This window comes from Mesitornis unicolor, unplaced genomic scaffold, assembly GCF_000695765.1.
Source record: "Mesitornis unicolor isolate BGI_N332 unplaced genomic scaffold, ASM69576v1 scaffold15364, whole genome shotgun sequence".
In the NCBI taxonomy this organism is placed as follows: Eukaryota; Metazoa; Chordata; class Aves; order Mesitornithiformes; family Mesitornithidae; genus Mesitornis; species Mesitornis unicolor.
Window position 1 is genome coordinate 36,257 of NW_010178169.1, and position 25,410 is coordinate 61,666.

Sequence of the window (25,410 nt, forward strand, 5' to 3'; positions counted from 1 at the left end):
TTTTAAGTTAATAGGAAGAATTTAGCTAAGCTCAGACTTACTGTATTGACCAGAGCTGATGGCTATTTCAATGATAGAATCACTGATTTGAGTGGCAGGTTCTCCTTGAGAAAGCACATCTTCAGGTGGTCCAGGCAGAGAAATATCCAAGAGAGCAGAAACATTGGGAGGAGAGAGCCGGGTACTGGAAGCCTCTGACGAGGGAAGTGGAGGAGTGGAAAGACCATTTTGGAGGGGAATCTTGGACAATTCTGACAGAGGAAGGACTGATGTGCCCTGTTACAAGAAACAGAGTTAATTGTTCATAAATTTATAAAGGACTTGGAAATCTGTCTGAAAAACAACAGTTTAACTCCTAAGCATCAGATTAAAATCAGACTTTAAGGTGGGGGGTGCAGGGAGGAAGACTAATAATCTGGCAGACAATATGCCTGAAATTCTAGGAACATATTAATAATAAATTTGTATTATTTAATTCAAAATATCTGTAAGCATAAATACACTTCAGCCCATATCAAGCCAAAACATCTGAAAAAATGTGGGTCTGCAACATTCCAAAGAATATTTAACACAGCCTACATAACAGAAACAAGCATAATAATAAAATTAACATGACTGATGAACCTACAAGATAGTTTTTAAGATTAATTTTCCTTTGTATAGGCAAAAAACCCCTGAAACTGCTTGAAAATACACCTTTTTCATGTGTACCTGTCACAGGAAGGGTGGAAAGCGCTTTCACTATAAAAAAAAAGCCTGCATTCTGAGGCTTAAGTATCTAACACAAAGTCCTGGATCCCACTGGACAAGGAAGTTGGGGATAAGATGATAATGCTCTTACTTCAAAAGTGCCTGTGGCAGCACCTGAGTTGTATCTATGTCTTACTGTATCCAGCATGAAGAAAAATTATTCTGGGAAGAGGATGCTGGCATTACAACCATGATTTTAGTCCTACTATTCCTCCTTCGACAACATACAAGCAACAGGACTGCCAATGGCAGAAATTTTTCTTTGTGATGTTTAAGATACACATGTACGAAATAGCAGAGCAATTATAAACTTCCCCACCATATAAAGAAATACGTAAAATCTGTTTGTCCTTCAGAAGTCAGAGATTGTCATCTTTGCTTTTTTAAAGAATGTCAACCACATAAATTTAAGCAGCTTTCCTAAATTTTTCTTTCAATTTCTTCAGATGCTATAGATTTCAGTTTCCACGAAACAGTATAAAGGTAATAAAGGGTTTTAACTAATAATATCAGTGGTGTTTTCAGAACATTATCCATTTCATACAACTGCTCTTTTACCACGTACTCTACCTGGAAGCCATCAGGAACTGCCTCCTGCTCATGCCGTGTTGGTAGGCTGATGAACGGAACCCGACAGCCAGGGCCCGAGCTCTAGAAGCACAACAGAAATCATTTGAGTGACAAACATCTACACAAGATGCTACAAATATAGCTGGAGAGGCAGGACACAAGTGCACAGCACTGTTTATGCAGGCCCTTTCTACATGTCATGCCTTTCGAAATCATCCGTCAGCTCCCTGAGAAAATGCCATGGCCTAACATCTATCTGGGTTTCAATGGATGAAACAGCAAGGAGAATCAGAGTTTCCATTCCAAATACATCCCTAAAAGTCCATGTTTTGCCCCAAATTCCCTCCTGAATTACTGTCTGTTGAAATGCTACTGTTTCTTTTCAAGCCCAGATTTCTGCATGGCTAACTTCAACAGCCTCACAGCTGAAAGCTATTCTGTAGGATGGAAATCTGTGCAATGTGATGATGATTTGATCCCTCAACCCTGACATACACACTATACCACACAGATCGGTTTTGCCATGATAAAAGTCTCTAACAGCAAGCTCCAGGCAAAAGCTCATTGAAGAGTCATTAATAATACAGCTTTATTACACAATGCAAGAACAAGAGACTTGAACAAAAAGCACACTCAAGAGACTCTGACCTCTACCGTGGTGATGGAGCCTCCATTCTGATGTGCTACTGTTGACTCCTGCCCTGTTACCACTGTGGTCACTCCATCGGGTGACAATGGAGATACACCTGACAAGCCATCTGCATCCAGGACAGGCACAGGGCTACCAGGGATGATACCAGCACTTTTAGCTGCCAAGTCAATAGCACCTTTTGTGAAACAGAAAAACAAAAAACACATTACAAGTCTTTTCTTCAGGCAATAACTTTGTTGTGACTCATCTAAAAGATAGTTTTTTAAAAACTGCCCAGAGTAAAAACACATGCAAAAATTGAAAATGGTAATGATATGATCAGCTGTATCAGTTGTTCCTCTTCACAGAATATAACATTCCTTTCAGTTAAAATGTTTAATTTTTCTGCCCTGTACCAACATGTTATCAGGCGTATCAAAACAGTCAGAGAAACATCCCAATTCTGCCCCCCCCCCGCTCTCTCCTTTTTTCTTTTTTGTTCTGCAATTATCAAGTATTTGGTTTTGCAATTTGTAGAAACTTCCTACAGTTTACTGGGGGAGCTACAGAAACAACAGCCTTATTTTGTTATCTTGCCTCTGTTGCAGAGTCAACCTCACCCAGATCTTTAAAAATGCACTTAAAACACCTGAACATCTTCCCATCACAGAGAATGCTCTAAGGAAAACATAGAGGCAGTCATTGTTTTCACCTCACTCAGTTGTTTTAACTATGGGACCCATTCATTTGCTGCAGCTCAGTATTTGCTTGGCATATACCAGCATGGCTTTTTTTCTTGTAGAACTCATAATCCCACATTAGTGGACAAGCTGCTTAGAAGTTTCTTCCAAATACATCACAACCCCTTTTCAAAGTGGTCTTACAATGAAACATCACAAAAGTGCTCAACTTTGGTTACAAATTCTAACCCTTTGCTCTGCCTGGAAGCCAGGCCCAGCAAAGGAACCAAGTTCAGACTGCCCCACCATGGACTGCTCCCTCAAAGCCACAGCAAGTAAGGTATCATTAATACAGCTGTTTTCTTTAGCTTTCAAAGGCACTAATGATTTTACCTAGGAAACAAACCCACAATGTCACAACACACAGCTCACAACAGACCATGGCTCTCATTCTGTTTAAGAAATTACTTACTAGACAGATGGTTGGTAGCCTGTGTTGGAAGAACTTTGGGCACAATTGGACGAGAAACAGCAGCTTTAGTCAGTGAGGACTGGATTGGCCGAAATGAACCTCTCCCTAGGGTGAAGGATTAAATACCTCTCAAGCAAAAGAAATCTCACATCTTTAAAGCACAGCACAACACAATTCAATGGAAGCAAAAAAATTCCAAGCAGTAGCGAGCCCTGGGAAGGCAAGTAGTGGAAGTGATGAAACAGACTGGAAATAGTAGTGCAAGGTAACCAGTGCCTTATCACAAAAATGCAACAGCAAGTGCTGCTGTGTTAGTGAAGCTGTTGTCACGATTTTCAATGAAGATAACCTTTAAGGTCTCACACTGCTTTTGAGATTTAAGCTGAGATGGGGATCACCTGTACCACCACTGTACTTGAGTGTGTCACCAGAAAAGGACAAATGGGCAGTATATTGATTGTACTGTATGAAATTTAAACAGTATCCCAAGTATGAGGAAAACTCCATTATAAAATCTAGACAAATTATTACACCTTACAGAAAAACAAAATTATTATCTAAGTAGTTTATTAAAAAATGTTGTCTCCATGTAGAGAACTCCTTACTCTTCTGTGCTTTCAATACTGGGAAATGAAAGAAAAAACTTCAATCATAATCACAACTTGCTCAACAACAACTCAGTAGAACAATCCCATCATCCTGTAGGAAGTGACTCCGGCAACTGGTAAAGGACTCTGTGATTTTGAAAGGGTATGTTCCTCTTTTTAGAAATTATTCCTTTATGAAGTTTTAAGGGACAATTTCCAGCCCATCTCATGGCAGCATAAAAGTGATAGAAGATATGTAGACTCACCTGTAATGGACGAGTTGGATAAGATAGAAAAGGAACAGACATGCTGGGATGGATTTCCAGATGGCCTGGGGAGCAGTGTTCTCTACATGAGAGAAACAAGAAACCAGAACATATTTAAACACAGAACAGAAGGTAAAGCTCATCTTCTAAGGCACAGAAGTTCATGATACCTTCCAGAATAAAGAGAGTATTTACGTGGCATGACTATTATGCAACAGACACAGCAATAAGGTCTGTGTAATCTTGACAAAGAAGCTACAGATAGGAATGATGCATTTTCTCTGTAAATTACTATAGGAGAAAATTTCCACATGGACAACTCTCTGAAGATGCTAATTAGAACTATATTCCTTTCCGATTATTCTTGCAGTATTTTCAAATCTCCCACAGAATTACAGCAGTGACCTTAAGGATGGGATCTAGTCTGTGTGCAAACTCATCTTGCATTGCAATTAAGTGTGAATTAATGATGCAGACGTATGTATTTTGGAGCTCTTGAAACAAATGGAATTGCATAGAACAGAATATCTCAGTACCAAAACCCAGTATGCATCTAATTTCTTGGTCTCCTACTCTTACACTGCAGAATACCCAAAAGGGTATATTGACACTTGGTAACTTTGTTTTCCCCAAACAAGTTTCCATTATTTTGGTTCTAGATTTCTTGCACGTTCTCCACCTGCCGCAAGTGCACAGGACATGCCTGGGGTTTCAGAGTGGCATGTGTCTTTTTGCTGGGCTATCAGAGGAGCCTACGGCAGGATAATGCCTTCCTACCATTAAAGTTCCATGCCAACAGGCTACGTCTTTCATACATCTCTTTACAAGTCTCGTTTTTTTTCCAGAAATCATCGTTCTTTCAAATAGTGTTATGCTGTATTTCACTACAGAGGTTTATACCCACCCCAGTTTAACAGCCATTACCAAGGAGGAAGCAGGAAAAAGTATCTAAAGGGGGATCTTGTAGCAATAGCACTGACAGCTCCAACAATGACAGATCAGGATACCACATGCACCCACGGCTGCAAGCCCAAACGGCAGAACTTGCTTTCAGATGAGGGGCTTCTTTATTGTTTCCAAACTACCTCATGCACTGCACAACTATTGTTGACATTCCTCATATAGGAATATAACATGGTCGGTTACAATACAGACTGAAATGCTCGTTCCTTCATAAGTTCAGTTTCACTTTTCCAGCAGATGTATGAGGGAAGTTTCAGGTTGTTATTGCAGTTGAGTGCAAATCATTATAGCCTTACTGGTATCTATTCAGGAAGCAAACCAGGCATTTCACACTTTGCCAATTGTTCTGACCTGTACTACTAACGGCTTCCGCAAGTGCCTGTTCCGTAACTTCCTTGGCTTCGGCAAGAAGAAGTCCGACTGCATCTGGACAAGAACAGGAAATGCATTAGAAAGTATTTTAAGCACGGACACAGAATGTCAGAATTCTACCCCTCTAAACTCTGTTTTTCAATAAATCTGTAACTATTTATTAAAATATTGTGTTTTGTTTCAGACAGAATATTTTTTTCTGCTGCTGCAGGAAAATTTTCCACCAGGAATGTACTTTTTTTTTCCCCTTCTTGTTTTATGGAGATAAAGCCTTCTCCCCAAAAAAACCCAATTTCACTCCTTAACTACTGCAGCTTGCCATGAAGTTGTTACTGAGATTGTATATCTAAAAATAAAATGAGTACTTAAATTAAATATGGCAAGGAGGTTGTATTAAAATTAGCTGCATGGTAAGGATGTCAGCTTTGCTAAATCTGGCAAATACATTCGCTGGAGTAACTTAATTAGAGTGAACCAGTTTCATCGGGCTGTGTGATGGCATTCAGATGCAGGTCTGAAGAGGAGATGTCACTTCAAAGCATAGTTATATAGTCAAAATCTCCCCAATCTCAGCTAACAGAATGTTTTCCTTGACCATCAGTAGAAGCACTGCTTCACAGGGAACCCCATGCCTTCTGATGAACCAAAAAAACCCCTGAAAATACCTACAGGATGCTGGCTAAGGCACAACATGCTACATTTTTCATTCAGCCACTTCACTTACACTGATTGTGTCTAAGTGCTGCCGGAAGGTCAGTTCTGCTTCTTTGCTAGGCAAGAACAGCTTCCCATGGCGGCTGTTGGGTGGTAGAGTTGTAGGAACTGCAAAGAGTCCACCATCTGCATCAGTGCTTCCAGAACTTGAAGGACCAGCCACCAAGAGAGGTCTAGGGAGGTTTCTCAAACCTGCAAGTTTTTAACAGCAATTTAAATGAAGTGAAAACAAAACCTAACTACTTAGTAATTGAAAGATCATACAGAGCTGGGACTTATAGATTCTGGCTCTGCTACCATCTGCTTGTGATCTCAAACCATGAAACTCTCAATACTTCAGTTTTTCCACCTGCAAATTGATGGTATTTACCTGCTCCACAAGGACACTGCAAACATTCACTTGCTTTGAAATCCTTGGAAGAAGGGGGTTAAATGCGATTTTACGCTACTAAAGAAAGGAGAATTTAAGCACCCAGTTTTAAGCCCCTTTCAGACTGTGTTAACCAGTTTGTCTATTCAGCTTGCAGAAATACTTGAGGGCCCTTCGCACTACACCAACTATATTCACCATTCCTTTTGTAGGGAAAGATAACAAAAACAGACTCATTCTACAATGTCGATGTTTTCTTTACACACCTCCCCCCCGCCATGGTAATTCAAATTGCAACTGCTCCTCTGTTCAAGACAAACATGTACTTGCAACATACTCATGGACCACTGATTCTTAGAGCATGGATGTGAAAAGGATAGCGTAAGAATCACAATTGTTCCCAGCAACCCTGACACCTTCACAGACTTCTTTTGAAGTCATAAAACATTTGCTGGCGAATGCAACTGGACTGAAGAACAGAACTGAAATACTTGATCTGCATGGTGAGGGTTAACAAGTTATAGCAGCTGTACCTTCTATTAAAACAAAAGGTAATACAAAATCATTCCATTTTTTATAATGGCAGAATGGCACAGATAATTTTCTGTAATTATTTTATCAACCAACTTTACACCATGTATTTACTCTCCCTCTCTGTAAGCCTTCACTCCCTTGAGATCCCATGCCCTGTATCAGTCACCTCATAACAAATGCCAGCATCTTCTCTAAGTGACTTCTGAGAATGCTTCTGGACTGTAAACTGTATTACTGACACGCATTGCTTTTCAAGATTCAAAGTAGTACTGAATTTAGGACAGCTCTAAAGCAAATTAACACATACCAATGTTCTTATACAGTTAAGTTTGTACGAGCAAGAACACTCATTCTCCCAGTGCTACCTTACTGGGATGTACTCATCACGGTATGAGATACTAATGGTCTGATCTCCTGAAGTGGATTTTTATGAATACTCACCTGAGGAGCTGGAAGCAGCACCAGGAGAAAAAGTCTTGTTGTTGCGAAGGGCAGACTGATTTCGTGCACAACCTGGGCTCCTGGTGCTGATGGCAATCACCTTTCCCGGAGGAGTCAGTGACTGCTCCTCTTGTGCAGGCTTTATAGGCGACGTGGCAACAGAGCTCATCTCAGGTGTCTAAAAATGTTCACACATTAAGTTAACATTGTGTACTGTTCCAACAAATATATTGTTAAACTCATTTTACTTAGGAAGCCTGAAGCTTTATTAATTTTCCAGGCCTATCCAATTATTTCATTAAGTTGTTTAAACACTTTTCTAGAAAATGCTTCTGTTTTAAGGAATCTGTGTGCAACCACAGACATAATATTACCATCCACAATTGACTGCAATGCAATTTGCTACAGTTTGCTTTATGCTGGTGATCGTCATTGCATGGAATGAAATACAGCACAGTTAGCCATTCTGGCTTGGTTACATATTATCTCGAGAAAATAGCACGGATCTAGACAATCAATCCTTCTTCTGTTAAAGTACTCTGTGGCAAAAATATCATGGCTTCTGTCATTATTTGATAAAATGCAGAGGATTTAAGAGACAAAACTTTCAAAAAAGTCTATAGCACTTTCAGTCGGGCAGGAACTACCATCCTTGCCTCTTTAATATGTATCAGACCCATGACATTAACTGCTGCAAGAGTGCCTCTTTTTCTGAAACACAGCGAGTATGAAGTGGTATCTGACAAATAAAAGATTATGTGACTTCTTTTTATTGGAATGTACACCATGGTACATATCTGAAAGAGCTCCATCATTTTTCAGGAGCACTACGCTACTCTGATTAAGACACCAAGAGTGCGAAAGTGACAGGAAAACACTTGCAAATAACAACTGTTCTTTTCCTCTCCAATTCTATCCCTCTCCCCTCCAAGTCTAAGGAGATTTCCTTCTTTCTAGTTTGTGGTGGTTTAATCATGTCATCCCTGACTGTCACACGCGTCACCAGAAATAAAAGTAGATACCAAAAGAGGAGACACTGTCCCAGATCTGTGAGATGTCAGACCAAAAGTCTTTACAATTTAAACAAAGGCTATATCTGGTGCTGTATCTGAGCAGAGATGGTTTTAAATTTATAAAATCCTACATTCTGTGTCTATAACAACAGGATCAAAAGGAGGTATTTTTGGGAGGGTTAAGTCTGCACCAACAAAGAAAGATCAAAGAACTACGTGTGTTTGGGAATAATGATACATATGCATCCTATGCTGAAATATGATGCAAGTGGTATCTTTAACTCAGCATATCTCCATCACAGGAATTCAGCTAAATCTGTTCAATTTAGTGTCTTTTTGGTCTTTAAAAAGATGCTGTACTAAGTTGCAACTGGTTGCACTAGGTGAAAACAGCTGCCCAGTCATCACAGGGGCAGACCTTAAATATTAGTTACAATGCACAAGAAGGAAAGCAAGTTCATTCCCAGCTGCCTGCTTAAGGAAGATTTTTTTCTAGGTCTATTAAACAACTGTCCTAGAATCTGAGAAGTTTCACAAAAATCACTGTGGCAGGCAGAGTCACAGAAGGCAAAGGCAGGGACTGGGAGAATGAAGAACCACCCACCATAGAAGATCCAAGTTCAAGACCATCTAAGGAACCTGAAGGTGCACAGGCCCATGGGACCTGATGAGATGAACCCCCAAGTTGTGAGGGAACTCAAAATGAAGTTACTAAGCCACTATCCATCACATTTGAGAAGTCGTGGCAGTCTGCTTAAGTTTCCACTGACTGGAAAAGCAGAAACATAACCTCTATTGTTAAAAAAGGAAAAAAGGAAGACCCAGGGAACTACAGGCCAGCCAGCCTCCTCTGTCTCTGTGCCCAGCAAGATCAAGGAGCAGATCCTCCTGGAAGCTATGCTCAAGCACATGGAAAATAAGGAGGTGACTTGTGACAGCCAACATGGCTTCACTGAGCGCAAATCACGCCTGACAAGTTTGGTATCCTTCTACAATGGGGTTACAGCATTGGTGGACAAGGGAAGAGCAACTGACATCATCTACCTGGACTTGTGCAAAGCGTCTGACACTGTCTCACACAACATCCTTGCCTCTAAAATGGAGAGACATGGATTTGACTGATGGGACTGCTCAGAGGATAAGGAATTGTCTGGATGGTCACAATCAGAGTCACGGTCAACAGCTCAATGTCCAAATGGAGACCAGTGATGAGTGGTGTTCCCCAGGGATTGGTATTGGGACTGGTTAAACATCTTTGTTGGTAACATAGACAGTGGGATCAAGTGTACCCTCAGCAAGTTTGCTGACAACAGCAAGCTGAGTGGTGCAGTTGGCACGCTGGAGAGAAGGGCTGCCATCCAGAGGGACCTGGACAGGCTTAAGAGAGGAGTGCACTCAAATCTCAACAAGACCAAGTGCAAGGTCCTGCACATGGGTTGAGGCAATGCCAAGCACAAATACAGGCTGGGTGGAGAATGGACTGAAAGCAGCCCTGAGGTGAAGGACTTAGGGGTACTGGTTGATGAGAAGCTCAACATGAGCCGGCAATGTGCACTCGCAGCCCAGAAAGCCAAATGTATCCTGGCCTGCAACCAAAGCAGTGTGGCCAGCAGGTCGTGGGAGGAGATTCTGCCTCTCTACTCCACTCTCATGACAGCTCATCTGCAGTACTGTGTCCAGCTCTGGGGCCCCCAACAAAAGGGGGACATGGAGCTGTTGGAGCAAGTCCAGAGAAGGCCACAAAAACAATCAGAGGGCTGCAGCACCTCTGCTATGATAAAAAACCAGAGAGATGGGGTTGCTCAGCCTGGAGAAGAGAAGACTCTAAGAAGACCTTACTGTGGACTTCCAGTACCTACAAGAAAGGGACCTACAAGAAAGGGACCTACAAGAAAGGGATTACAAGGGCAGGTAGTGATAGGAGGAAAGCCTACAAGAAAGCTGGGGACGGACTTTTTTTTACAAGGGCAGGTAGTGATAGGAGGAAAGGTGATGGTTTCAAACTGGAAGAGGGTAGATTTAGATTAGAATTAGGGAAGAAATTCTTTACTATGAGGGTGGTGAGGCACTGGCACAGGTTGCCCAGAGAAGCTGTGGATGCTCCCTCCCTGGAAGTGTTCAAGGCCAGGTTGGATGGGCCCTTGAGCAGCCTGGGCTGGTGGGAGGTGTCCCTGCCCACGGCAGGGGGGTTGGGACTAGATGAGCTTTAAGGTTCCTTCCAACCCAAACCATTCTATTACTTTATAACCTAACCTCATGAGTGATCTTTTCAGTAGTCACATTAAATGTTCACTGTAACACCACTGAGACTCACAGCAAATCAGAAACTAGAAGGTAGTGTAAAAAGCAAATGCAATATATTGAGGAAAAGTCCACTTTGTAGCAAGCTGGGCTGTGTTGAGTTTTTTTGGTTTTTGTTTTTTAAACACAAATGCCCAGGATCTTGACAAGGCAAACAGGACTGGGCTATTATTCCCCATATCAAATAAAAATTTAGCATCTGAAGTATGAACAAGAGCTACTTACTGGTTTGGGATTGACTTCAGTGGAGATGAGTTTTAAAAGGCAGTTTAGGAGTCTCTGCTTGTGAAAGGAGGTACATGCAGGAACAGCACTCGACTCAGACGTTTGCTCCCTAGTATCCTGGGTTTCTGGCTCCAAGACAGCCAGCCAGTCATATTCCAGCTGCAACTTGTTCGGTTTGCCCATCATGAGGTAGACTTCAGCCAGCGTAAGGCTCTCCGAAGTTCGTAGACTCCATCCTTCTTCTCTAACCTGTTGAGAGAGCCGGCTTGGGTCATCTTTGAGAGACTTTGTACTAGATTGTTCCTGAGGTGGAGGTGGAAATGAGGAGCCCAGCCTCTCTTGAGAATCCTCCATTACTGCATCGGTTATATCCTTGGTACAAGCATCAAGCTGCTGGCCCTGACTGTGGCTAGCCTGAGATTCATATCTGGATGGGCCACTGCTGGGTGAAGCCACACCTCCTCTTGGTAGCTGAGAATAGGAGTCAGATGTCTCTGTGCTCCTCCCGCTTGGAAGAGCCACAGGAGAAGTATCACCAGCTGCTGGAGCAGAGTCTTTCTCATGCAGTTTGTCTGTGCAAGAACATTTCTCTGGGACGATCAGGTCCTGACAGGACTTCATGTACCGTGGGAATGGGTCGAGCAGAGACAGTTCCTCCACATCAGGGATCTTACTGCAAGCACAAGCTGTGCTGCACGATGGTAGCACAGTTGCTTGGTCGCTAATCAGGGCCTCCCTGCCCTCCACACAGAAGGCCACTGAGCTCAGTTTTTCTTGGTTCCCTCCTGGATCTTGAAGTCCAGAAGCCAGTTTTTGGAGAGAATTAGTGATGCCAAGATTTGAGGCTGTTCCTTCCACCAGGCCGGTCTCTGGGGCACCATCTTCAGTGCTTGCAGAAACTTCAGCTGTGGACTGAGATGTTCTGCTTGACTCTGTAGTGCTCTCTGCCCTTCCAACACCCTTACCTTCTGTTCCCCGTGTGTATTTTAGCTGTCCTCTAGCTGTCCCCTGACTCTGTATGCCTAGGATTTGTGCAGGGGGTAGTAAGTGAGTGTCTTTCGTGTTCTGTTTGCATTTGCCAGTTTCCTGCCAATGCACTGTGCAGAAAGCCTTGGAGTGGACCACTCTGGCAACCCCAGGCAGCGGAGTGAGTGTACAATTCTCTCCTGGAAAGAGATGGAGCATCACTTTCTCCTCTGAGTAGCTGCTTCTCGTTTCTGAGTCTCTGGAGTTCTGAAGCTGCCGTTCTTCTAGTGTTTTACGCTAAAAACACATGTGTCAAAGAATACAACAATCATCTGCCCTTCCAAACAAGGATGTTTTCTATTCAGCATAGCTATGAACACTCTATGATCAGAAATTAAGTACTTTCGTGGTGATAAGGACTACATTGAAGATCTGCTACAAGCACAGACTAAATTGCTGCTCCAGACAAAATTACTTGTCTCTGCTTTGTACACCACTGTAATTGTAAAAAAAACCCAATCAACAAACTGCAACAAAACTAAGCAAAAAATCCCAATGTCACTGCATAGCAAACCAGACTCCCCTTTCTGTGCAGTAATCTCCATCTTACACATTTTGACATCCTTCTAAGTTTCAAGTGCTATGCTTCTACTTCTTCCAGGCTCTCAAATTAAAAAGAAAAGCCTGAATTAAAGGACTAAGAATAGGATACAGCATACCAGTCACCAGGAGAACAGCATGGCTGTTCACTCACAAATCCTTCTATTCCATGGATCAAAGTTCAGAGGTAAGGATATCTCTAATGTATGCCTCAGACAGCATACAAATATTGTAAGAGGTAGCAGCAGCTACCTAGACAAGAGGCTTAAGCCCTCATTTGGTGAAACTTCATAAAGCAAGTGGAAAGATCTGTCCTTAATCTCATTGCTGAAACTAGAAACAAAACCCTAACCCTTATTATCCAGGCTTCTATGGTGGTGACCCATCTATAATGAAACAAGACTAAGCTCACTGTTTAAGGGAATGAAATAAAAGCAGGGAGCTTCATTTATTACTAACTAGCTTTTCAGGAGATCATAGTAGAGAAGAGTTCAGGTAAAAGTGGAATATTATGGGATTTCCTGTGAAAGGCTCCATTAGTGATGCTGAGATACCAAACTCTACCTTTACTAAGCACAGGCTAGTAACTTTGAGGTAGAATCACATTTCCAATGCAAAAATGAACTTTGAATAGGAAGGGAGTTGCTTCCAGGACACAGCATACAGAACAGACTAACCAGAAAAAGGATACAATACGCACTTCATGGAGAGCCCACTTCTGCTTCAGAAACTCAATGAGGCTGGAGACTTTCCGATGTAACTCCACAATCATCCTGTATGCAAAATAAACAAAGCAGGGAAACAGAGGAAAAACGTCAGCAGAAGTTCAAACCACAGTCCCGATGTTCCCCTAATTCCCATCTAGCAAACTGGCATTCTATAACACAGGCACAGGGAACAGTGCTACCACTCCCACGCTCTGAGAAAAAAAACAAACAAACCAATAAAAAAGTATGTTTTCCTGCAACTTTAAAATCTAGATAACTCACAACTGAGAAAGATCTAAAAGACTATCAGATAAATCTGGTTGCCACAATTCCAGATACCAGTTTCTTCAGGTGGAAGAGGATAGGAAAAGATGCCAAGATTTACCTAAACTGCAGAAGTGCAAGCAAGGCACAAAACTACCACATGAAGTATAGAAAAAAAGTCATCCAAAAAAACACCAAAAAACCCAAACATTTACTTTTTGCTCTCAAAGCATTTTACAAAATAAACCTAAAGATCTTCATTTTCCTCTCTGCATGATCTTTGGTCATTATAATGAAGTACTCTATTTGAAAAACAATCATCATCACACAGGCCTTGTGTTTCCTGCCTGAAATTCTGGACTAGACAGAAGTATTAAGATGAACAGCCATTGATGACACCAAAACCACAACACCAACTCCATTTTGCTGGGAGGAGGTTAAGCTACAAATCCTCGCCTTTCTGCTGGTATCACTGTGCTGCAGTCGACATGTTTGGAGTGTTGGTGCAAGCACCTCTGGCTATTGTTTTACTTCCCTCCACTGTGCCTCTACCTCATGGTACGTTCAACACAAATTTTAGTAGAACTAGTGCTGCGTATCTCCGTTTTGCTTGCACTCTGCTCTGAAAAATGGGTGTGACATGAAGTATATTCATCTCCAACTCCTATTATTACTCACATTAAAGTGATATAAAGTACAATGGTAATCTAATTCTCAAGTCTGATATCTCATGTTTACAACAATCACGTACTCTGAATGGACAACGCCTTCAGAATAAGCACATTTAGGCAAACTGCATTATCAGATATGAACCTCCCAGTTCATCTGAAGAGAGGAAGATGCTCGAATGCTGTTCGTATATTTCCCTATTCTCTTCTGAGCACCAGAATCAGTTCATTACCTAAGCCGTGGATTCTGGGCAAGACTCTGCACTCGAGCCCATGCATGATTATTTCGTGGCTGCAACTCCACGGGGACCTTGAGAGGAAGACGTACTGGCTTCTGGTCTTCTTCATCGCTGACGCCTGAAGGGAGAAGCGGCACAAAAGGCATAAGTCAAAGCAAGGACAACTCAGAACACTATATACTGTTACATTAAAAAAACCCATCGCAGATGTTAGTATCACCTACAGACAACTTAGGCAGCTCAGCTTCACCAGTGGAACATGCTTCCTTAGTCTACCTCCTATTTTAATACGCTTCTCTTTTTCCTTGGACACTGCAGTGGTACTGGAGTTTCCAGTTGAGCAAGCAGCGTCAAAATCATGTAGCTGGAAGCTTTGAACAAGTACAGTATTTCAGACCTTTAAACTGCACTGATTCTACTCATTATGGGGGAAAGAAGAAGAAAGGAGAAATAATAATAAAAAAAAAAATCACACGTGTGTCACCTGGAGAAAGTAAAAAAAGAAAAAAGACTAAAATGCTCCATGCTAACACCACACTACTGCTTACTCACTGGTACAAGGGACTAAACTTCACATACAGTGAAAGCACAATTGGCAAAGCAGTAGTGATCTTGCCTGGTGTAGCTACTTCCTTTTCAGTTTAGCTAGTGACATACTCCAAGACTTAGAGAGCTGGGTGGGTCCTAAAGTTACTGGGATTATACAAGCAAACAGGATAAGTAAGACAATAGGGACGTATCTGTGCCCAGCACAAATGTGAAATTGCACAAACTTCCCTGCCAGTGAAGTACACACCAAAACAGGCCCACTCTCTCTCATTCTCCTGACCATCTGTTAAAACCCTTTCATGTTCCAGCATCTCTTACTTACCATCTGGATCACAGAGTTTCTTCAAAGCCCTGCACATCGGAGCTTTGATACGAAGGTTTCTGCCTTTGTAACGGACAGTTGTAGCCCTGAATACATTGAAAGAGAAGTATTTATATGCACCATTAACAAAAGTTTGTGAATACACACATACTAGGGACACAGAGTCAAATACAATCACGGCTAAAGGAATCAACAAAGAAATTCAAGGGTTTGCAGTACAGATTCACAGGAGTGTTCAATCTTTTTTATCCCCTTAGTTTTCATTATAGAAATGCTACTCTTGCGATCCTTCTCTTCCTGACTTTCATGAAACACTGGGCCCTTCACTTAGGGAGGGACTGTTATTTTATGAGGTGCATCAGAATTATTTTACTTCAGTTGAGAAGTACCCTCAGAAACAGCTTCTTCATAAAAGACAATTACTAGTCTCCTCTTTATACTCCTAACTCATTATTTATGGGAAGAAGAAGTCTGAAGTTTTTGAAGAGTCTTCCATTCTGGCATATCAACATCATATCTGTTGCAGAAATGAGGTCTAACAGCTTGTGCAAGAAGTAACTATTACAGTACAATTTCACTGGCTTTTAGTTTCAATGCCACATTAACAGCTATGAAGATCCTTAAAAGCAAGAGGCCATTTTTTTTCCCCTCACACAGTGTAATTAATTGATTTCTTCACTCAGTCAGCCCTTTTTTTTTTCAGATACTTAAAAGGCAGGCATTGAGACCAACAAAGTTACTGACGGACGTATTTACTACCTAATACTTCAAGCAATAAGGATCAGCTAGCATAGAAGCAGCAGGATTGAACACAAGTCCTTGCAAGTGAAATGAAAGAAATTATGGAGAATATTCCTAGAGTAGGATCTTATTTTTTCCTATACTGTAAGGAAGACAACATCAGGCAGAAAGAGCCTTTGTCCACACTGCTAAGAGGGAAATTCGCAGAAGGGCAGCCGAAGTGAAGCCAGACCTGGGAAGATGGAGTGCATGAGGTGAGCAGCTCAAAAGTTTCATTTACTGAGCTGTGAACTTCTACAGATTCAGAATACCCCAGGGCTGGAAGGGCAGATTTCCTCAATCTGCACTGAGCTACCAGAAGCTAGCAGTTAGCTCTCGCTCTTTCTGAAGAGCTCTAACACAGAAGTAGTGATGACTGAACTAACGGAAGGAGGAGAAGGCTCTCAAGGGCTGTAGAGAAATTGGCAGCAGCACTACTTAAGAAAAAATACAAAAGACCTAAGAGCTACTTGCCTGGTTTTAAATAACGCTTTGTATTTCCACATCTGCAACAGCAACAACACTACAGCTGCTGTCACAGAAGCACTGAATTGTTGGAAACTCGAAGTGTTTGAAGATAGCGGGTCCCACCGAGTACAACGGTCAAGCTCTGCCAGTGGCAAGACTCTTAGAGAAGGACACAGTAACACTTGTGGGTATCTAGTCAATGACACAAGGTAACAATGAAAGGTAACACTTCCTCCTGGTCATTGCAATGGACAACTTAGCCTTAATGCATGAGGCTCATTATCCTCCTCATTATATTAAGGCACAAATACGATTTCAGACAAATCTACATTTCTTTTGAAAATAAATCTCCTGAAAATAAGTTTAATCATATGCATCTAGCACCTCATTTTTTTTAATGTGTAAATAAAGCAAGTTTCAACAGAAGTGAGGACAAGATCGGTATGAATCAATCCAAATGCACTCATGTCAAGTTAATGGGGGCCGCAGTGTATTAACGGGGACAGGAAACTCAGCCACAGATTCTGCTGCTCTCTAATTCAGCTGGTCAGTGTTTGGACAACTTCTTTCTTGGGTCTGAATCTTTAGGTGGAGAATCTCTACAACCCCAAACTTTGGCAGCAGCCTGGTATAAAACCTGAAGGCTTTGGCAGAACATGGAGGATTTGCTGTAAATAAAAACTGTAGCTACACAGTACATTTCTTCATTCAGTGCTTATTATTATTTCCTCCAGGAACAGTATCTGAAAGACAGCCGAGGACTAAGTCTTCAACTTTTACTATAGCTCCTGGAAATCCCTCTTCCTGTTACGTAGTTTTACGCTGAAGTAACACATCCTCACCATTCACAACAAACACCATTTGTCTTTAACTGCAGTGATTCAATGAAAGCTACACTTACTCTATTACCACTAATGCTGTTCATCCCAGTAAGTAATTTTACAAAGCTCGTGTTGAGATGATAGGATGCACAAATGCACCCCACTGCTAGAAAACACGAAGTCTGGGAATGTGATAGAACCATTGTATGGAAAACAACGCTGCTGCATAAACATGGCAAAACTATTGTCTTCCTTGTTCTTGCAAGGAGTTAATTACAGCATTACAGCAATCAGAGGTGCTGTACTGATTTCCTGGCTTACTGAGGACATGCCTAGATGTTCCCTCCTGTGCTAGTGGAAAACAGTTTCATAATAGCCTCATACAAAAATCCACTAAAGCCTGTCAAAATAAAACCAGTAATGCAACCTGAAACAGTTCGCTATATTGCAAATTTAGACTGCTTTAAGACAGCAAATTCCTTTGACTACTTGTGCAAGCTGAAACTTTCCTCCTGCATCGTGATTTTAGCTAATGCAACACCTCTTTATCAAATGTGACCCTGAAGTAACTGCATGCAAGGGAAGAGTCAGAAATAGCACTATTATTGTTACTATTATTATTATATTGTAACTTTGACAGTGTAAGGAGAAGGGGTTTGTGGGGAGAAACATTATTACGCAGTTTAGAAGTTAGCAAGCCAAGTACAATGGTCAAATTGTACCAAAATGAAGAAGCAATTGTACCAAATGAAGAAACACAGAACACACACAAGATTGACAAAACAATGTTAAAAATTTCACTCAGAAGTTTTTGCCCTGGCATTAACAGCACACTTCCACAACTACAGCAATCAATACTTTTATTTTCATTGTTCCCCAAAATACATTTTAGAAGTAGCATCCCAGCTCTCTACATTCAGGTGTTCTGCTTGGAGAGTCAGAAATAATTCCCCTAATTTCCTTTTCCACAAAGCATGATGGGTTTCAAGCAACCTAGGGAGAGTCTGATAATAAGTTATTCTTTAAGCTAATATAAAATTAGATATATTTACAGACTGTAGTTTTCTAATTTAAATCCATGGCTGGAAGGCTGGGAAAAAAACCGTTCTACTAATTCAAAAGAAAAGCACAGTAAAAACAAAACAGCCTGCAACAGAACTACTCTTAGCTCAAAAATGGTTCCTTCCTTTTCTTCACTTAGATCCTAGATATTTCCAAGTGCAGAAAATGGTAAATCTTGAAAAGTTATTCTACTGAATATGCATTAAGAACTACTACTATAACATGATACCAAGAACATATCCTGCCTATTTAAAATGATTGACTTGGTACATCTTTTTGTCAGGATGAATTGTTGTTTTATTATCAATATTTTTAGGGAGATACAATTCCCCCTCAGCATGCCAAACAGCTTTTCCAAGGAAATCAAAGGCAATGAAGGATCTATCACTCCCACAGCACACAAAGCACACCCAGCAACCGAACCAGACAGATCAATCAATACCTGTTAGAAGTTTCAGTGTTTAGCGATCTTTCTTACTTGTGATATTAAGAACCTCTAAGACTGGGGGGCAAACGCACACATGCTGACAGGCACGGAGTAGTACTGTGCTTTAACTGTTGCGTATTTACAGTATTTCTTCAATTATGCATTTGTTGTGGTATGGTTTTTTTTAACTCATTCACAAATCCTACACATTTACAAAGATAGCCAGAAAATATTTCTATTCATTTAAATGTAGTTTTTTATTAAATGTAAAGGTTGTTACAAAACCTAAGTTAAATAAAAACATTTTACTCCTGAATGTGAAACAAAAGTCTTTAGTTTAAGTTTATTTAAATGGGTTTCTGAGCAGTTCTGATATATCACTATATATCTGTTTCTTGCTATGTATCTTAATCACACAATCCAGTGACATATCATTGCTGTAATAATAAATCAGCAACAAAGGACTAGACAGAAGGTGATTCTGACTCCGTATAATTTTTAAGGGAGCTTTGTTTCATAGTTGTCTTACTTAGTGATTCTGAAAACATCTTCAAGCAGCTCATGTGGGCCAGTGTTGACATGAGTACACTGAACTACTTGGACCGGTTACAAAAGCTGACAGCACAATTCTTATCTTCCTCCTGCCTTTATAAATATCTAAACTTTGATCTATTTTCTAAAGGATCCCCAATTCATTCAACTACAACTGTACCAAAGGCTATGGTCAAGCCTGATTTTACATGTACTGAAATTCCAAAGACAACTACAGAGATGTGTAGCGGTGAATGGCCTTACTTCAATGGCCAAACAGGGACATTTCACACAAAGATTTTGATTAAGCTTGCAGTACTATTTAGTACTTGTGACCTGGGTTATAAGCTCAACTAAGAAGACTTTAAATATGGTTTTCTTATGAGCACCTCACAGGGTCAACTGTTTTTCCATACACCAAGTAATTACTACAGAAAGCCAGAGATGACCTGTAACATAAGCAAAATAAGCACTGAATTAGAATGTATAATTCCAGGGTCTAGAGTCATCCTGCAAATAAACTGTCAGGTAGTTCCTTACAATCTTAGCCTCTCTTGACCCTTCTTACCAATTAAATGAGGCTAATGTTTACTTACTTCAGGAGAAGATGATCAGAATAATGCTTATTTGCCTTCCCCATTTTTAATGACTGTGCAACTGCTTTTGCTCAAGACTTTCAACATAGAGACAAGCCTTATAAAGCACACTGCACTCAAAGCAAAAGAAGGAGTATCTCACTTGAAACAAACATATTAGGAATTGAAAAAAGAGCTGCTTACAAACAGAGGGTGATCACTTAATTTTAACATCACCAAGCAAGATGGAAAGTTTCATCTAGTGGGATATATGCAATGTGTTTGCTTGTGTGACATATGAGATTGCCCTGCACATGCAGGAGATAAATTCAGGTGGTGCAGGCATCCAGGTGGTAATGAAGATGAAATTGTGCACCTTGTTTCCCCCGCACAGTTTGCTCTTCTTCAACTGACAAGGTTTACCCACCAAATGGGGTAAGAGATGCAGGAGCAAAAGAGAAACAAAGACGTGTCTGCCATCTGGTAGAGACAAAAAACCTACGCGAGAGCAACTATCTCTGAACTGCCTGAGAGTGTTAGTATTACGTACACTCTAGTTTTTGGTTAGAAGATTAGCATTAATGTTTTCTAATGCAAAGATTCCTGTTTTCAAAATGGTTTGTTACAAGGCTGTTTTTACAGAATAAACACTTAAACTTCATAGAAATCATTAGCCCTCATTAACAATTAATTAGAAGAACTAAGGCCTTAATCATGCAAAGTGTTAGATTGATGCTACAGCTTGCTATAATCAGCAGTCTCATTTATTATGGTTTAGTCTATTTGGATGAGATGGTAGACTCTCCAGTACAACACAGAGAGACCAAAATGACTGCTTATACCCTGAACTCTAGAGATATTCACACCACCAGGGTAAAAGGACTCATCCCAAGCCTAATTCAACCAACAACTCCAATTTAAAGAAGCAATTTGCTTTAAGAATCATTTTGTTATATGAAAAAACTTACTGCTAAGATTTTCTTAATTGTACAAAACTCAAACCAAATGGCAATTTCACTTCTGATTTCAATCTTCACAGTTAACAAAAGAATGAACAAGTGGTATCATAAATAACTGCATTCAAGACCTGCAACACAACAGCACAGTGCACAAAGTGCATCTCCCAGGAGATGAAAGGTTAATAAGCTGTTGGGAACTCATTTGGAAACTCAGTTTGTGAGACAGAAACGTGCAGCAAGTATCCATTTTACATAAGGCAAAGTCAAAAAGTCAGCATTTCTGTTTACAGTGAAGTTCACTTCATCAATAGTTCATCTGCTACAATGAAGCACCCTAAAAGCACAAATGCCAAAAGTAAAAAGGGATCTATAACATATAGAAAATAATACTATTTTCAAATTGCTTTTAAAGGCATGATTAGGACAAACAAGCACGTGCTGAGGGATGCCTGCTTAATGATCACACTCTTTGAAATAGTATCCTTTGAAACAGATTTCACTTTAGAATACACAAATTCTAAAATCAGGACTATTTCAGAAAATTTTATGTACAAATACATCAAGTACTTCCTCATTTCTAATAGAAGAGCAACTTCTAACACCTTCTGTGTTCTAGAATTACATTGCCAAGACTGAACTCCCAAATCCTGTAACTCTTTCTTCAAGTGAAAGAGAATACTTGTTTCTCCAAGTCAAGTAGATGCAGAAACGACTGAAGGGCTGAGGCCTATGGTGGTGCACTGGAGGTGTTGTTTCAGGTCTGAAGGTCAGGACTCGTGAGCACTGTTGGCAGAACTGTTTGGAGGTGAACTATATTCCCTATAATGAATCAACATAGTCATAATGGCAAAACTTTGTAAAGAATTCTCATTTCGCTACCTTCTTAAACATCACCCATCATTTCTTACTAATAACTAATGGCTTCATGAAAAAGGGGAGGGAGAAACCACATACAAAACAAACTAAGAATGAAAAATGTGAAACTGAAGCTCTAAAAGAAGAAGAAAAGTCCCCTAGGCTCTGGATGACCAATTCAACGATCAAGCTGCTGAATAACCCAGTTTTAAGAGTTTCAGGAATAAGTTCTTACTTACCCAGCTTGAATGAGCTCATTGAGTTTAGCTGCATTCTTGTCATCCATACCTTTACATGAAATGCAATAACACAGTGAATTAGGATTTAAAGTTATATAGTCATGACTTTTTTTGTGTCCTGTTTAGTTTTCAAAGCATTTTATTACCATTACATTTTATTCCCACATAGGATTAACGTGCATAAACGTGCTATAATACACCCTTACTGAAAAGTTTCTATTTTCACAATGCGCAAGCTTTACATGATCCTTGTCATGACAATTACATTTTACTCGTGGATTAAATGACCCTAGCTTAGGTGCTGCAGTTATCTTGGGTTGCTGGGCGTTAATGTGACACTGCAGTATTAAAAAAAAAAAAAAGCTTCCTCATCTTCCTGCTCAATGTCTGTTGCTAAGGTAGCACAGCATAATGAAAGAGCATCAAGCCCTTACAGCACTGAAAGCAATGAAAAAAGAGAGTAAATAAAAACAATAAAACGCGCATGTAACCTACACTTTTCTTCTATGCATTAGCACATGTTTAAATGGACATTATGGTAACTGGATTTATATTCCCTATGATAGTTAGCCCCAGATCTATTTACTAAACAATTTAACCTCCCTTTGGCAATGCTGAAAGTATTCCTGATATGCTTTCGTGTCCCAGCAGCTCTGTGTAAGTCATCTGGGAAGACAGGACTGGCTGAACACCACAAGAGGAGGAAGAAAAAAAGAGAGAGAAAGAATGAACTTTCACCAGCTGCAGAGCAGGCCTCTCAAACTGTGTGCAGAGCCTTGCAGCTTAAGCCCAATTGGTCTTAGAGTATAGGATTTTCCAGGTGACAGTGGGTACAGTACGGTAACCAAGTACCAAAGTTATAAAAAGACAGAAGCACAGAGTATGCATGCAGAGTGTGCACGCATTGCCATGGTGACTGTGTGAAACCTTATTCCCAGTCATAGCAAGGAGGGCCTGTTGATGCTTTTAAGACAAGACGTGGCTACAGGGAAGAAATACTAATACTGATTTCTTCTCACAATGCAATCTGTCTTCCCTCTGCACCTTCTTTGTCAAGAAACAGTTCAAAATTGCTTCTCCAAGATGAATTAACATGCTGGAGTTCTTTGAACAAACAGAGTAAAGGCAGTATGAACATTCATAACAGTCTCATTCACGACGCATTACAATAAAAATTCCAGGTGAGGAAAGAATAGCAAAAAATCCCTGCCAAAATACCACCATTCTGTTAGGAATTGTACATGTCCGCTCATTAAAGCTTTCTTGTCTTTTTCACTTCACAACTAGTATGACTTTACAAAGAAGTTAAAGTACTCTGGTGATTCTGCCATGTCTCAAGAAGTAAACAAAACACATAGAAGATGCACTATTATCTAACACTGACTCTACGAAGAGTCTGGGGACAAACAAAAAAGAATACACAGATAAGAAGGTATACAAGCATGGACTAGTGCATACTGTGCATGTTCCCCTGCCCATTCTCCAAGCCAGCCACATTAGAGCTCTCTCTAGTCTGAAGACAAAGATCATGCAAACCATCTCTAGGCCTGCATCAAAAGCAGTGTGGCCAGCAGGTCGAGAAAGGGGATTCTGCCCCTCTGCTCCTCTCTGGTGAGACCTCACCTGCAGCCCTGTGTCCAGCTCTGAGGGTCCCAGTACAAGACAGACATGGACTCGTTGGAGCAGGTCCAGAGGAGGCCATGAAAATGATCAGAGGGCTGGAGCACCTCTGCTATGGGGCAAGGCTGAGAGAGTTGGGGTTGTTCAGCCTGGAGAAAGGAAGGCTCCGGCGATACCTTATAGCAACCTTCCAATGTCTCTGCTGATTGCAGGGGGGGTGGACTAGATGACCTTTAAAGGTCCCTTCCAGCCCAAACCATTCTATGATTCTATGACCATGGTACTAAACCTAAGCTCAGATATCTTGCTAATGTAACTCATCAACTTCGAGGAAGTTGGAGAGCACTGCAACCGCACATATTCATCTGTCTACACATCCTGAGGGACAAAAGCAGCCTCTGTGATTGACAAGGTCAGAATGCATCTTGGTTAGCCAGTAAAGTTGTTATTTCTGGTTATAATTTGTAATGCTTTTTCATCTTCAGGGTTCAATAAGTAAACAGTTAGAGACTGACTTAAGGAAAGGCACCATCCCAGATTTTGACTGCAGAGAAAAAAAACAATTAGGGGCGCAAATGATACCATTTACACGTTTAAATGCTTTGCTTTCAACAATAATGAAACAGACAGATAATCTAAGCTGCATATACATTTACCTGTCATCTGTGGGTATTACACGCACTGCATTCCACAGATAGCAAATGCTAAAGAAATCTGTCAAAGAAAAAGGGGACTAACACAGCAGACTGAGGTCTTAAAAAAATATAAATTTCATGAAAAAAACCCAATACCACAGATTACTGCAAGAGAAGACAATGAACACAAATCCTGAATAACTCAAAAGTGAAACTATGCTAGACACTGCCAACTTCAAGGGCAGCCAGATCTGATTCTACCATATAAAAATAATTTTAAGTAATTCATACTCACATCCCCCAATCTTTTTCCTTAGTTCCCCATAGCAGATTAAACCATAAAGCTCCAGGGAAGATTTTTTCAGCCCTTGAGAAAACACTGAAAAGCAGAAAAGGTGTAAGAGATGGAGATTGCAGATACTCATACACAGCTACATTGCAGATCGTTATTTCAACACTGAAAATGAGATGATAGGCATTTTCAATGGTGAGATGAACATCCCATCAAAGGTAAGAGTAAGATCTGCTTCAAGAAACACTATAATGAGATGGGTTAAGCAATTTACTTCTGGTGACATAAGTATCTGGGAAATGCAACTTTTTAGAAATGCAATTTTTTAGCTTACAGTAAAAAATAAAGCAGCTTCCACAGAATTTAAACAAATATGCAGCAGTTCAATGTGCAAAATAAAGCTAAGCCATAATAAAGATAACTCTAGTATCACGTAACTGTTTACAATTGGTAACTCCTTCTTACATGAGAATTACATAGTGGGCTTGAATCTTCCAGAATACAGAGAATGTCTTCTGTGCACACGAATGCACATTAGAGACTCGATGCCGACCCTAGATTCTAAATTTTTATATGAAGAATTGCACATGTTTCATTCATCTTTACAAGGTTTTTTCTTCTCTCTTTTCTTTTCAACACACACATTATTTGGACATTATAATTGCTAACAGATTTAAATATCTATGATGCCAAGGAAAGATAGTCTTGTGCTTTACAAAACAGATGAAAATATTTATTCTTGTCTATTCATCAAGAATTCTGCTCTCTTTGACTTGCAGACTCATTTAACCTCAAAATCCAGGCACATATTTCTACCATTACCAAAGCCTATCAAACTACTGCACTAATTCTTAAATTCCTTCAGCCAATGAGATTTCAGACCTTGTAGGTATAGACACAGAACTTTACGTTATCCAGAAAACCGATGAAGTTCCGCCGTGA

The 25,410-nt window shown here is 40.4% G+C and overlaps 1 protein-coding gene across 1 annotated transcript in view; it reads right to left on the bottom strand.

Moving 5' to 3' along the window:
• Nucleotides 1-25,410, bottom strand: part of CRAMP1L (Crm, cramped-like (Drosophila)) — a 41,236-nt gene that overhangs the window by 4,126 nt on the left and 11,700 nt on the right. Inside the window, exons 4-17 of the mRNA XM_010182360.1 lie at nt 24,472-24,555; nt 21,922-21,970; nt 15,205-15,290; nt 14,328-14,451; nt 13,147-13,228; nt 10,890-12,152; nt 7,351-7,528; nt 6,016-6,197; nt 5,271-5,345; nt 3,957-4,038; nt 3,104-3,208; nt 1,969-2,147; nt 1,321-1,401; nt 42-276 (exon numbers count right to left, since the gene is read on the bottom strand). Of these exons, the coding sequence (XP_010180662.1) occupies nt 42-276; nt 1,321-1,401; nt 1,969-2,147; nt 3,104-3,208; nt 3,957-4,038; nt 5,271-5,345; nt 6,016-6,197; nt 7,351-7,528; nt 10,890-12,152; nt 13,147-13,228; nt 14,328-14,451; nt 15,205-15,290; nt 21,922-21,970; nt 24,472-24,555 (2,805 nt within the window). The remainder of the gene's footprint in view (nt 1-41; nt 277-1,320; nt 1,402-1,968; nt 2,148-3,103; nt 3,209-3,956; nt 4,039-5,270; nt 5,346-6,015; nt 6,198-7,350; nt 7,529-10,889; nt 12,153-13,146; nt 13,229-14,327; nt 14,452-15,204; nt 15,291-21,921; nt 21,971-24,471; nt 24,556-25,410) is intronic.